Source organism: Castor canadensis, chromosome X, assembly GCF_047511655.1.
Source record: "Castor canadensis chromosome X, mCasCan1.hap1v2, whole genome shotgun sequence".
NCBI classification, from domain to species: Eukaryota; Metazoa; Chordata; class Mammalia; order Rodentia; family Castoridae; genus Castor; species Castor canadensis.
In genome coordinates, this window is record NC_133405.1 from 104970733 (window position 1) to 104985109 (window position 14377).

Genomic DNA, 14377 nt, shown 5'->3' on the forward strand with positions numbered 1-14377 from the left:
GACATTTTGTTTAGTGAAATAAGCCAGACACAGAAAGACACCAGAGGATCTCACCCATATGTGGAATCTAAAAAGGTTGCTCTCATGAAAATAGAGTATAGAATAGTCATTTTGAGAGGCTGAGAAGAGTAAGGGGTTGGAGGGGGATGAGGAAAGGTTGGTCAACAGGTACAGAGTCACTATGAGATAGGAGGAATTAGTCCTGTGGTCTGTTGCACAGCATGGTGACTATGCTTAAGAATATTGCATGAGTATTTCAAGATATCTAGAAGAGAGGATTTGGGGTATTCGCACCACAAAGACATGATAAATGTATGAGATGACAGATATGCTAATTCCTTGATACTTATATATGTATCAAGACATCACACTATACTCTACAAATATATACAATTATCACATGTCACTTTAATACACTGGTTCCACAGAGGAGGAAATGTTTTCTGATTTGAATTTTAATAAAACACATCTAATTTACTCTGTAGTTAGAAATGGATCCAGAAATCTCTGATATTTATTACCTAACCGCTTCCACCTTGCTACACAACTGCTGCTGCTCATTTTGTGGGGAGAATTACAGAGGCATGAGGAAGAACTACTCAGTCCAACTTGTTCCAGTGTACATTGAAAATTTTTAAAGCACTAAAATCCTTTAAAATTTTCTTGTAATGGTCTGCATATGAAATATATAGAGTGATTTTAATAAAAGAAAAATTGGCATGGATATTAGTTTGCTAGAGCTGCCAAAACCAAGTATTACCAACTGAATGGCTTGAAACAACAGGAATTTATTCTCTCACGGCTCTGCAAGCCATAAAGTCTCACATCACGGTGACAGCAGCCTCCAAAGGCTCCAGGGAAGAATCGTGCCTTGCCTCTTTGAGCTTCAGGTGGTTGCCTGCATCCTTGATATGCCTTGGCTCATAGACATATCATTCCATCTCTGCCTCCAATCACCACACATCATTCTTCTCTGTGCTTATGTGTGTCTGTGTCTTCACATGGCCTTCTTACAAGGACACCAGTCACTGGAATTAGAGCCTACCCTAATCCAATATACCTCATATTAGTTCATTGCATTTGAAAAACTGACATTTCCAAATAAGGTCACGTCCTGAGGTTCTGAGTAGACATGAATTTTGGGGAGATAGAATGTAACCCAGTATAGTATGAAAAACCAATTTTACCCTGAATTACCTCTTCAGATATGAGAGCAAATTGTATCAACCTTAAATAAAACAATGAAAGTCACCCTGTCAGTCAGTAGGCTTTCTTGGGAATGGGTATTACATTGTATTCTAAGCCCTTATATGATTTTTTGAATTAGTTATGGATTGGGATTTGTGTGTAATACATTGGATGGTCAGTTGATAGATTAAACTTTTGATAGCTTTTATTTTCAGATAACATTTTGCAAATGTCATTTGGTGATAGTTCTCAGTCCTCTTGATTTCTTGTAGAACTTTTCCTATTGTAGACAAAATGTTTACTTTGTAAGACAATGTTACAAAACATTATTAAATGACACATTTATCTTTCTGCCAAAGTTTGACAACCAAGATGTAAACACTCACCCACTATCTGTCATACCTCTGAACAACTACTAGCATTTGTTATATATTGCTGTTTCCATAGTAAGCATGATGCCCCACCTAATTAATATATTTTGTAGGAAATATTAAAATTGTTTTCTAAAAATGTAATCAATCGTGTGAGTCAAAAAAACAATCTGGGACAAAACAAAATGGCATCTAAAATGATCAGAGTATTCCTGATTGATTTGAATTTGTCCCCCAGATTTCACATGTTGGAGCTGGGCATGTTGGTACATACCTGTAATCCCAGCTACTCTCCTCTCCCAGGAGGCAGAGATAGGAGGATCATGAATTCAAAGGCAACCCAGGCAAAGTTAGCAAGACCCTGTCTCAAAAAACAAAACACAAACAAAAGGGCTGGGGGTATGGCTCAAGAGGTTCAATCCTCAGTACCACAAAGGAAAAGAAAATATGTTCCCAGTGTAGCAGTGTCAAGAAGTGAAATCTTTGGGAGACAGAGCCCTCGTGAATGGATTGATCCTTTTATGGATTTACGGGCTCTTGCGGGAGTGACTTTGTCACAATAGTGAGCTCTCTCTGGAATGCATGCTCTGTCACATGTGATACCTTCTGCTGGGTTATGATGCAGCAAGAAGCCCTTCATCAGATGTTGAGCAATTGCCAGCACCATGTTCTTGGATTTCCTGGCCTCCAGAACCATGAGCTAAAAAATCTCTGTTGTTTATAAAATAAATAAAATGTAATTAGCAAATAAACTAATAAAGCAAAAAACTAACTGCAGTAGCAACTTAATTTAGCTATTAATGTATAAGTACATTTATTATAGATTAAGTAATATTTTTAAATATTGCATTAGAAATAAACTGGTGCTTGCCATATTTTGTATGGCTGACAACTTTATATATTGTTATACTATTTAGAGAGAGTTCATTTTTCCATCTGGCTTGGAGTTAGCCCTTGAAAACTACAACTCTTGATTTACTGTTTTGTTTTTGGAGATAACATTAAACTAGTAGTCATATTTGGAATAGCCTATTTTAGAACTCAGAAGTTTCCTAAAGGGTAGAAGTGGAACTTTTTGCAATAATCTGGCAGTGATGTTTCTGAGCAACTTGGGGTCTGAGTAGTATATTAATATAGTTTGTGTGTTTAAAGAGATTACCAGTCAAGAAATGCCAAAGTTAAATTTCTCATATATTTATAGTCCACTAAATTTTGTGCTTAAATGTCTGGAATCACAAGGTCTGTCTGAGGACCTGAGCCACTGGCAACCTCTCAGGATCCCATCCAGTTTTAAGAGTCAGTTTTAGCAAATCGAAACCAGCTGGGTAGTTGGCTTCTGCCCAGTGGTGGTGATGTTTGTGCTGCTTGCTTCCTGGGGAGACTGAAGTGTAATACTGCTCACTGTGCTCTTCATCTTTATGAAAGGAGCGTGTTAGAGACCACAGGGGTCTCTCTAGTTCCTGTATGTATCCAGATGAATTACTTCTTAAAAGGATATGAAGTTTACTCTAGAATACCAAGAATAGTGAATCAGCTTGTCCCAGTACCAGTGTTCTCCACTGAATGCCACTCTTTTTTTATGGCACCATAGTCAACTTTACCAGAAAGCAAAGGAATTTTCAAAAGGCTTTCAAAGTGCAGCAAACACTGATCCTTCTTTATGCTATTCTGAAAGAAAGGAGGAGTCTCCCCCTAGAAAGCAATGTAGTATGCCCAGTTGAAGAATGTTCCAGGGGCAGCTTGCAACACTTACAATTGTCCCTTTATGGCCTTTCACATATTATCTCATAAAGCTGCTTCTGCCAAACATTGTGGTGTTCTCCTTTTTAACTTTCCATGCTGAAATTCATTTTTGCTACAGCTACTTGTCAAATGCTTGGTATTCACCCACGTGAAATAAAAGTCATATCAAAAGCCAAAAGTAATTAAATGAAATATTGTATAACAAATCTAATGTAACATAAATGTCTTTTAAAGACAGGCTAATAGTGTGCTATTCATTTTGTGTAACTATCATATGCCTATAATCATCTGTGCTTAGGAATGGGGCTAGAAACAAGGTTTTAACACTTAAGAATTTCCTTTCTGGTTTTTTTTTTTTTTTTTTATCAACTGTGACCATTTCTCACAGTTAGGCAAACTCTTTTACCTGATATTGAAAAGTATCCTGTGTCTTAGAAGATTTTATTAAAACAAAGTAGTTTCTGCCTGTATCTTATATAGCTGGTTGGTTTCCTCCTGCTCTTTTTTTTTTTTTCTCTTGTTCAAGAATAGACAAGGTTATTTGTTTATTATAGGGTTTAATTTTAAAGCTATTTACAACCAAAGGAAAAAAAAAAGAGAGAGACCTAGAGAACAATCAAGTTGGGTCATCTGACGCCAGTGTTTGAGCTTCTCAGAAAGACCTGCTAACTGACCAGAAATCCGCCACACTGGCCTATATTGTTAAGCCACCAAAGCAACAATCTTTTTAGATTGAACTACGAGGTCAAGCAAGTCTTAATTCCTTTGATTCAAAAATAAATCCCCATAAGTGCAATGTCCTAATAAGACTAAAACAAAACGCAGCCCTGTACACAGACAAAACCTAAACAAAACAAGGGCTCCTTAGAGGTATTTTGCTCTCAGGATCCAAAATATTTTGCAACTCTTTCAGGAAATCTTGATTGGCCTAGATGTACTGATCTTTGAATTATCTTATCTTCTATCAGAAGAAAACTTTAATCATGGATATACTTAGCAAAGTGTAGCACTACTCAGCTAGGCCCTTTCTTACAACTTCAAGTAAGGAAATCTTGCACATAATGGCCTGATTTAAGCTAGCATTTCCCTGCTGTGAGATTAGGCTAAAGCTTTCCTGGAACATCTAACTGAAGTGTAACATCAAGTGTAGTATACAGACCATTTCCAACTCAACTTATCTAGTATGAACTGTGTCTTACCCAGGGAAAACCTAAATTTCAGGCTAAGACTCCTTCTGCTTTATTTCACTCTCTGAATTTGTGGATGTGACACACTTTTTTTAGATAAGAAATAAGTTTAGTTTAAGATTTGGCTGTTCACATATTTTCTGAACATTTGGAGGGAAGATTAATCATAGCCTAAACTGTAATGGTAGTGTTCAAAGAAAGTAAAGTACACCCTCCAAATGCACTATATCCATGCACACGGACAACATCTGCAGGATAATGTTTGAGAGCTTTCTTCAACTAGTTGAAAAAGTAAATTGATTTGGAGGTTCCATGGACTATAATATCTTAGGAAAAAACAGTTTTGGTGCTGATAGTATAGGCATTTTTTTACTCCATAGAGGAAAAATGGCCTGAGTGATTTTGATTTTTTTAAATCATAGTATCAGAATGATGCATAATCATTCTTAGTTTTGTAAGATAGACAGGTTATATAGGTTCTTCCTAGAGTTTAACTGTAGCTCCTTAAAATTTTGAAAATTAGCCAAAACTACTCAGGAGGCAGAGATCAGAAGGATCATGCCCAAGCAAGCAGTCAGAGAGACCCCATCTCAACCAATAAAAGCTGGACATGAAAAAAACAGATACATAAATTTAAAAAAAAAAACTGGGCAAATTGGCATATGCCTGTCATCCCAGCTGCAGAAGGAAGCATAAATAGAAGGATTAGAGTCCAGACTTGCCCAGGCATAAATGCAAGACCCTATTTGAAAAATACCTAAAAGCAAAAAAGGCTGGGGGTGTGGTTCCAGTTGTAGAGCACCTGCCTAGCAAGTGTAAGCCCCTGAGTTCAAACCCCAGTGCTGCCAAAAAAAAAAAAATTTTTTTTTTGGAAAATGCCATTGTAGGTTTTCCAACCTGTGTTTCCCACCATGCTATCTTTACACTATATCATGTTTAATGATGCCAAAGATCTTTGAACAGGCATTTTCTTTTTTGTTTGCCTTTATTTTTATTGTAAGAAATGGGGTCTCACTAGAGATGCCTAGGCTGACCCCAAACTCTTGGACTCCAGTGATCCTCCTGCCTCAGACTCCCAAATAGCTGGGACCATAGGTGCCCACCACCACACCCAGCTTCTCCTTTTCATGTTTTTAACTAAAAATAGGAAGTTTACATGTAAACTTGAGCAGGAAGAAGAGATGCTTTAGATTTCAGAAAGTATTCTCCAAGCTGCAACTTCAGAATCAGCTCCAATGCAGTGGTTAAATGTCAGTTTCCTGTGTTTTCCTATGAAATCACTTTTCCCTAACATTGTGTTGGATTTCAAATGTATATGAAAAAATACTGTCATATATGGAGACTGATCTTCTCCACTCACTAAGATGCTTCACAGCAACTGGAAAGAAAGAGTTTCCAGAGCTAGCTGTTCATTCTCCATCTCATCATTGTTGCAGTGTAATCCTACATGCCCTGTTACTATGTTTTATTAGGATCCCAGACACATTTTGTTACATATGTAGCAACTAAATACTTGACTCTTGCAAGCTTGACTTCTTTTCCAGCAGGAAGCTGCTGCTGTCTGCAAAGCAAGTGGTAGTGAATAAACCTCACTGCTCTCTACAGCTTTCTAAGCACAATTGGTTGTTTGATCCAGGCCTACAGTCTAGTTGCAAAAGTTATAATCTTGTATCAACTGATATACACTCTGGTTCTTAGTTTGTTTTTCTCTGTGCAGAAACTTAATGGGGCACACAACGCAGGGACAGTTATTTCATAGCTTCTTGCCATCCATTCTATTTTAAATGTTGATTTTAATAAATCTACACATAAACTAAGAAAAAACAAAGGCTTCCATTTAAGGACTAAGAAATCAGAAGAGAGTGAAACATAATGGAGTGTGGTTAAAAAAATGAAACTTCTTTTAGTGCTTTGAGTGTAAATAAAAAGTGACGGATTAATTGATTTCATCTTGATCTTGGAAAGTATGATCTCAGGAGATTCAAAGTTAATATTACCACCAATTTTAGTCTGCTTTGTTCAAAACATCTGGAATGAAGAATTAGTGGAGTCAGGTGAAGCGTGTCCATGTCCCTTTGTGTGGTCAGATCTGACCCAGTGCCAAAGACTGGAAAGGAGCAAGTCTGTCTGTGAGTGAGACAGTGTGAGACAGTCTGTTCCCCTCACAGCTGCTCACATTTCCTTGTTTTTGCCTTGCTGCTATGTGTGTGGTTTTTGTTTTGTTTTGTTTTTCTTAATAAAAAGTGCTGAACTTGGGTGGCTGTAATTTCTTTAAAAAAAAGAAAGCAAACAGTGATAGATTTCTACATTCTCATTTTCCCTCTAGGAATAATTTATTAACATTCTTCCCTCCCTCTTCCTCCCCCTTGGCACCTCAGTTTTATAAATATATTTGGTTATCTTCAGATTTAAGGAAAGCAAATACCAAAGGGAGATATAGTCCACCTTGAATTTCAGCTTCTAGAGCAGAGGTTGCAAATTATCACCCTCAAGCCAAATCCAGCTAACCGTTTGTTTTGAAAATAAAGTTTTATTGAAACACAGCCATGTCCGTTCATTTGTGGATTATTAACAAGTTGCTTTTGCACAACACAACAGGGTTGGGTGCTTGCGACAGAGACCATATGGCCCCCAAAATCTAAAATAGTTGCTATCTGGCCAGGATAAGATGAAGATCCTAACACGTGGCTAATAGCTTTAAAATCGTACTCAGTGTATTTTTCCCTGCAGCTTATAAATAACATTTTCTGCAGTTTTTCCCCCAAATAATTGCTGAAGGTGTCTCACTGGCCTAGGCATTGTATATTACTGAAATATATATTGAATACAAGCCAAGAAGATTCGGCGTGAGAAAAAAGATAGCATGTCAGCAGGTCAAGGTCTTATTCCCTGCTGCTCTGACTAGTATGATCTAAGTGCAGCACTTCACCTGACTTGATATAAGCTTTGTCCTCTGTGTTAGTTAGCTTTCAGTTACTGTGACAAGGTACATGAGAGAACCAGTTTATAAGGAGGAAAGGTTTATTTTGACTCATAATTTTGGAAGTCTCCATCCATGGTTGATTGGTTCTGTTACTTCTGGGCCTGTGTCAAGGCAGTATATCATGGCAGGAGTGCATGGCAGAAGTTTCTGACCTCATAACAGCCAGGAATCAGAAAGAGAAAAGGGTTGACATCCTACTATACCCTTCAAGGGTATGCCCCCAATGACCTAACTTCCTCCCACTAGGCCCCACCTCTTAAAGGTTCCACCTCTCCCCCCACCCCAGCCCCACAAGCTGGTGACCAAGCCTTTTAATACATGGGTCTTTGGGGGATGCTTATCCAAACCATAGCATTCTCTTTTAAATGGAAGAATCAAATCAGGTTGATATCTGAGGTCTCTTCTACCTTAAAATCTTTATGAAACAAGTCAGACTTGTATTAAAAAAAAGAAAATATGGTCAAAATATATTGAATTTGGGGAAAATATTTTTAGTGTGCAAGAAGGACCAAAGAGAAATGATATCTGGTTCCTAAAGGAACAATCTAGAATAACTATTTCTGCTATGTTTACTTTTATGTTTTTCTGAATTTTTTACAAATATCTATTTATAATTTCTATGTGCTAGTTCAAATACTCAGTTTTTTGAAGAAACATTTATGAAACATCAACTCTGTCCTCAGCTCCATGTGAGGTGCTGTTACCTAATGTCAGAGAACTCAAGTCATGAACTAGACAGAGAAACCCTTAAACAACATGTTCCATAACCATGAACCCCAAGGGGCCAGTTCCTCTTGGCTCCTTCTTGATGCCCTTGGTGTGGCAGGCATCCATCCCAGTGTTGGTGCTGTCCCAGGCTGCAAACTTGTGGCTGTGACACTTTCTATGTGTTCTGCAGCTGGCCTCAGCAGCACCCTCTTGGCTCCTGCCCCCAGGTGTTACCCCACAGTCCCCTATTACTGGAACCTCTTGTTCTTTGCAGACAGTCCTTTTGGGCAGGGCTCTATCAAGATGGCTCCAGCTAGGTTACCTTCTGAGGCATCTAGCTCCTTGATGCATGAAAAATGTTCTTGCCCCAGTCTATATACTACAAGTGTGGACTGTCCCAGGCAACCTCCAACCACAAAAGAGCAGACAGCCACCTTTTTCTCACTTAGGACCTAAAATTCCACGTGTCAAACCAACTCAAGGACTCTCTCATTCAGAGATCCTGCTGTGCACCAAGGTGGACCTGTAAGGTGTTGCAAGTCAGCAGGCACCCTCCAGAGAAGGAGGCAGCAAGCTCTTCCTGCTGGCACCTCCAGCTGTGGTGCAGTTTGTTCTGGATCATTCCCCATCTTCGCGTTGGGTAAAGGAGTGCACAGTTCCCTTTCCCTCCTGCACAAGGAGGAGGAAAGGGCAATATCAAATTCTTGCTCTTCTCAGTCCTGGACTCCTACAAATCTCAGGCTTCTGCCTCACCAGGCAGACAGAATGAGGTCCTGGGGTGAATGTGAAAGGACCATTTTGACTGTTGTTCAGCAAGCCCTGAAAGGATGCACGAACAGCTGCTTAGCAGACTTGGTGCCACTGACTTCTTTGGGTTAAAAAGTCCTATACAAGCTGGACACTGCTAGCCCACACCTATAATCCTAGCTACTTAGGAGGCTGAGACTGGGAGAATCGCTGCTCAAGACCAGCCCAGGCAAATAGTTCACAAGACCCCATCTCTAAAATAACCAGAGCAAAACGGACTGCAGGTTTGACTCAAGTGGTGGAATGCCTGCTTTGCAAGTGTAAAGCGCTGAGTTCAAACCCTCGTCCCACAAAAAAAAAAAAAAAGTCCCAGGACAACTAAGGTCTCAAGTTTTCTATTATACACATGTATTCTTAATACAGATGGAGTCAGGGAAAGGGGTAAAGGTTAATAAAGATAAGTTGCAACCTTCCTTCATTCTCAATGAAACGATCACCTCTCACTTGCCCCTGACCTTGGCAAAACTCTACCTAGATTTGAACTTCAAGTCCTGCATATCAGCCTGTTGGCAACAGACAGTATGAAGATGACCCCTGAGAATGAGAACTCCAAAAACACCGTGGTTTTTACTACTGTTTTCAAACATTTTGATGTTACATCCCACTTGAACTTTCCTGCTTTGCCACATTTCCCAAATGCCTCATATTGTTATAAGTATCACTAAAATATTTTGAATCTCTAAGGCAAAAAATACAGTCACAGAAATTGAGAGGGGAGTAAAAGTTGGCACATTATACATGTGATCCAGATAGTCTCAACTTAGAGCTCCCTACTGAGATTGGTTCCAGTTGATACAGTTGGGGACAAAACTTTCCCAGGTCCCCAAAAAGATCAAGCCATCCTAAGTTTCTAGCCCTTTGGTTAGATATGTCTGTGGGCTCTTTTTCATCTCTGAAACCTCAGTAAGTAGAACTCCACTGCCTTGTACACAGTAGGATGTCAGTAACTGTAGGATGGGTAGACAGATTGGTGGGTGAGTGGGTGTGTGATGAGCCAACAAGGAGTCACTTCTCTCTCGTGGTGACAAAATAAATGCCTTCCCCCAGCCCTTCCTGCTTCAGTTCTCCCTTGCCCTTTTTACTAATGGGCAGGCAGTTGTGATTCAGTGTAGTAGTCCTACTACCCAACACCATCTTCTCCATCCAGTGCCTGCCTACACAGCTCCAGTTTTTGTACTCTTCTGAGAGCTGGGAGACAGAGCCCAATGTCCCTGCCTCAGGCAGAAGGCCCCTTCTTTCAGTTCCCTCTCACTGTATCTGCCTTTCATATCAAGCATCCCACCTCCCCTCATCCTCCCACCAGTTCCACAGAACTTTAGGTAAATCTGTGATTGAAATACGTAAGGCCAGACCAAAGGAGTTGAAGACAATTTGGTCTGAACACCTTCTTTCCAGTAGGACCTTGCAAGTACTGAGACTCCGGGCACCTTCATGCCACCTATGAAATCATTGTAAGGCTAGAACAGTGCTGCTCATTTTACCACTGTTTCAGGTTCCTCATCTGTAAAGTGGGAATCATAGCAGTACCAGCCTCATGACATATGTTAAGATGTTAAGAGCTTAGACTAGTAACCAGCATCCGCTAAGTGCTCAATAGAAGTAGCAATTATTGTTAGTAACACAGGTTGAGTAGCCCTTAGCTGAAATGCTTGTGTTTCAGATTTTTTTTTCAATTTTGGGGATATTTGTATATACATAAGGAGTTACCTTGGTGATGGGACCCAAGTCTAAACACTAAATTAACTTATGTTCCATATACACGTAGCCTGAAGGAAATTTTATACAGAAGGTTTAGTGCACCTGGATTTTTAGTTTGACACCTTAAGTGAGGTCAGATGTGGAATTTTCCACTTGTAGAATCAAATCAGCACTCAAAAAGTTTGGGATTTTGTAACATTTCAGGTTTTGGATGTTCAGATTAAGGATGTTCAACCTGGAGTACTATTATTACTCTTAAAAGTTAGCACTGGGTAAAAGATTTATAACTACCAAGGAATTTATTAAAGCACAGATTTGTAGACCTCATCACAAATTGTGATGCAGTCAGTCTGGAGGGGGGGGTCAGGAATCTGCTTCATAAGTGCCCCAGCTGATTCTGACACAAGTCCTCAAGAAACTACACTGCCACATGAGGCTGGGCATGTGGCTCAGTGGTAAAGCATGTGCCTAGCATACATGAAGCCCTGGATTCCATTCCCAGCACTATATATGCATATATATATATATATATATATAAATATTTGCATGGATTATATGTTTTCTCTAAAAGAAAGAAACTATCTAGGGAACTATACTTGGCATAGTAAGACCAGGTCAAAAATCAAAAGTCTCTAATTTGGGGAGCATGTTTATTGCTTTGTGAGTAATAATAAACATATATTTCTTAAGTTGTGTAAATAGAAACTAGTTCTAATCATATCTGAAAATGTTGGAAGAAATGTCAGTAATAGTCCTTGGTCAAGGCAAAGGTAAAACATGTCATTTGTTGTGAAGTCATACATTATAAAGTGGTGATACCATCAGTTTATTGAGTCTTGAATTGAATTTGCTTTTCTTTAAAAAAGATTTAAGATTTTTTTTAAATCTTTTTATTATTCATTTAGCTTTTTTTAACACTTTTCTTGATCGCCAATATTATGTCATTAACATCTTTTTAAATGTTACATATTTTTATTGGGCTAAAAACACTTAACATGAGATCTACCCTCATAACAAATTTTCAAGTAGACAGTAGTGTTGTTAATCTTAAACACAACATCATACAGCAAATCTCTAGAACTTACTCCTTTTGCAAATGTAATGTATTTTAAATGTGTTTTTTAACTTATGTTTCCTTAGTTTTTTGGTTTTGGTGGGGGGGGAGGGGAGTTCATTTTGTTTTGTTTTGGATTTTCTTTTTACTATTTTTATTACATATGTACAGTATTTCATCTATTTTTGTATGCTAGTCTGGGAAACTAATCACTATTCATAGCATTATTTCTGTAAGAACATGTATTTCAGTTGACAATCTTTAGAGATAGAAACCATTGAGAAGATGGAGGCTGTCCCCATATATTCTAGAGAGATTTCGGACAACCACATATCACTAGTTCCCTAAAATGTTAATACAATGTTTTAAGTAAAACAACATTTTTGTGAATCTTCTTAGACTATTTAACCTCCAGTTTCATAGCACTTTCTTAATTAATGGCATCATTTAAAAATGGTCCCTACTCCCAGTGCAACTATAACATGCTAATAAATAAATAAAAGAAAAAATGGTCCCTGCTCTTTTTTTCATGCTCATTAGGCATTTGGTATGGGCCAAATATTTACAAGTCATAAAGATCTATCTTGCATCAGTATAAACAAAACTTAACTATAATCTGAGGAATGTTTACTGTCAGTATTTCACCTCTCAACTAGCATTGGTGTGCAGATAAGTGAGGGGGAACCAGCAAAAAACTCCCCACCTATTTTAGAGAAGTTAGAAAAAAGCTTTCAGACTAGCTGTGGTCCTTTTTGACTTTTCACTTTTCAAAGCAGACAACAGTCTATTAACCATTTCATTTGAGGTAGAAACTAACATTTTCATTGCATTTCTAAACAACAGAAACTTTTCTCTAAAGAATTGATGGTCCTCAGAAAGTTAAAGTTTGGGGAAACAAAGAAAGTTAAAGTCTAAATCATTTAGGTTTGTGGGGTTTTTACAAATACATTTCGTTCATTTTCAGCATCTTCTCATACTCTGAATTTCCAAAGTCAAAGCAAAAAAGGGAATGTCCTTGACTTGCTGCTGAAGGATGCCGGCACTGGTATTGTTAATAAACAGCCGTAGTAAAACAAGCATAAATCTTTTGTGAGAACATTCCTTACTAGAAGGAGTTAGGTTTGCCCTTTCCCAAGATTTAAGTTTCTGTGAAAATTCTCTCAGACGTGTCTTGGCCAGAGAGCACTCTTTCATTTTATTCTGTATTCATGTTATTGAATGTTGCTTCTGTCACAGGGGGAAAAAAAATCACTGTGATTGCTGAAATATTGACGAATTTAAAATGCCACAGAAATTGCTGCATTGGCAGACTTTTGGTCCCTCTATTTATGCGTATCTTAAAAAAGAAACACATAAATCTCATATTCTGATAGGTTTTGCAGAGTGATCAAGAGATTGTTAACAAGAGGATCCACTGTAATCATCAACCTGCCTTTTTAAGTGGGAAAATATTGTTTAGTGAAATAATAACAAGGAATTGTAGCAAAGAATTATGGATGATAATTGGATTTTCTTCCTTGCTTTTTAGCTGTATGACAAAATTAACACAAAATCTTCACCACAAATCAGGAATCCTCCAAGTGATGCAGTACAGAGAGCCAAAGAGGTAAGTGATGTATTTTTCTGAAAATAGTAGTATCATCATACTTGCTGTCTTTATTGAAGACGTTTCTTGCTCACAGAAAGAGGCACTTTTCTTGGAGTCACAGTTTGACTCATTATACTTGGATTTGGTATTTGGAAGTTGATCACTGAACATGCATACAGAAAAGAAAAAAAAATCTCAGCCGCAACAATATTCCTAGATTTCTAGTTCTGCTTCTGCTGTGAAAACTTAAATATATTAGTGTATCCATTTTACTTCTTGGTTATTTTTTTTAAGAAAAAATGTTGTTGTAATGTACTTGGTAGAAACAGGCTATGGAAATTTGAGTTGCTTTTCTAAGGTGGTATTGCTTGAAAGTTAATTAAATTTGTAGAGCAATTAAATATACTCAATTCAAAGAAGTCATTTTTATACATTGTCAATGTACATGGCTGTACCTGCCACAAACATTTTTCAAACTTACTTATTATGGAACCATGACTTGTCAGGAAGTTTGGAAAATAAAAATTGATCCCTAATCCCATCATCCTAATACAGTAGTTTTCCATTTTTGCATGTCTTTTCCAGTCATTATCATTTGCATATAATTTTATGTAGTTGCAATAAAATGTAACTTTTTATCCCAACATTATATATAAACATTTCTCCATGTTTCTTGTTAGTCTTCATAAATATAGCTTTAATGACTATAATTCTTCTTTGTTATTATTAAATTAGAATAAATTAGAAATTCCTCCATTGTCAGACACAGGACATTTTTTTCATTTTTTGATCTTGTAACAGTCTATGCAAATAAATATTTCTCTTTTAAAAATTATTTCTTATAAAGTGACATTGCTAGGTTTTAAAGAGGATGAAAGACATAATTCCTTCCCTAGCAGACTGTAAACACAAGACTTGTACTGGACAATATCATATCTTCCCTGACAAACAGACCTGCCCTCTTGGTGGGGACAAACTGGGAAAGGTTGTCTCATACTTTGCCCAAGTGCTTATTGAAAGGAATTAAGGTATCATGGACAAGAATCATAA

At 37.8% G+C, this 14377-nt stretch overlaps 1 protein-coding gene across 17 annotated transcripts in view; it reads left to right on the forward strand.

Moving 5' to 3' along the window:
* Cask (calcium/calmodulin dependent serine protein kinase) overlaps window positions 1-14377 on the forward strand; it is a 363381-nt gene that overhangs the window by 295892 nt on the left and 53112 nt on the right. For all 17 annotated transcript variants that reach the window (XM_074063735.1, XM_074063734.1, XM_074063740.1 and 14 more), the window contains one exon: window positions 13268-13345. In XM_074063735.1, coding sequence (XP_073919836.1) covers window positions 13268-13345 — 78 coding nt within the window. The remainder of the gene's footprint in view (window positions 1-13267; window positions 13346-14377) is intronic.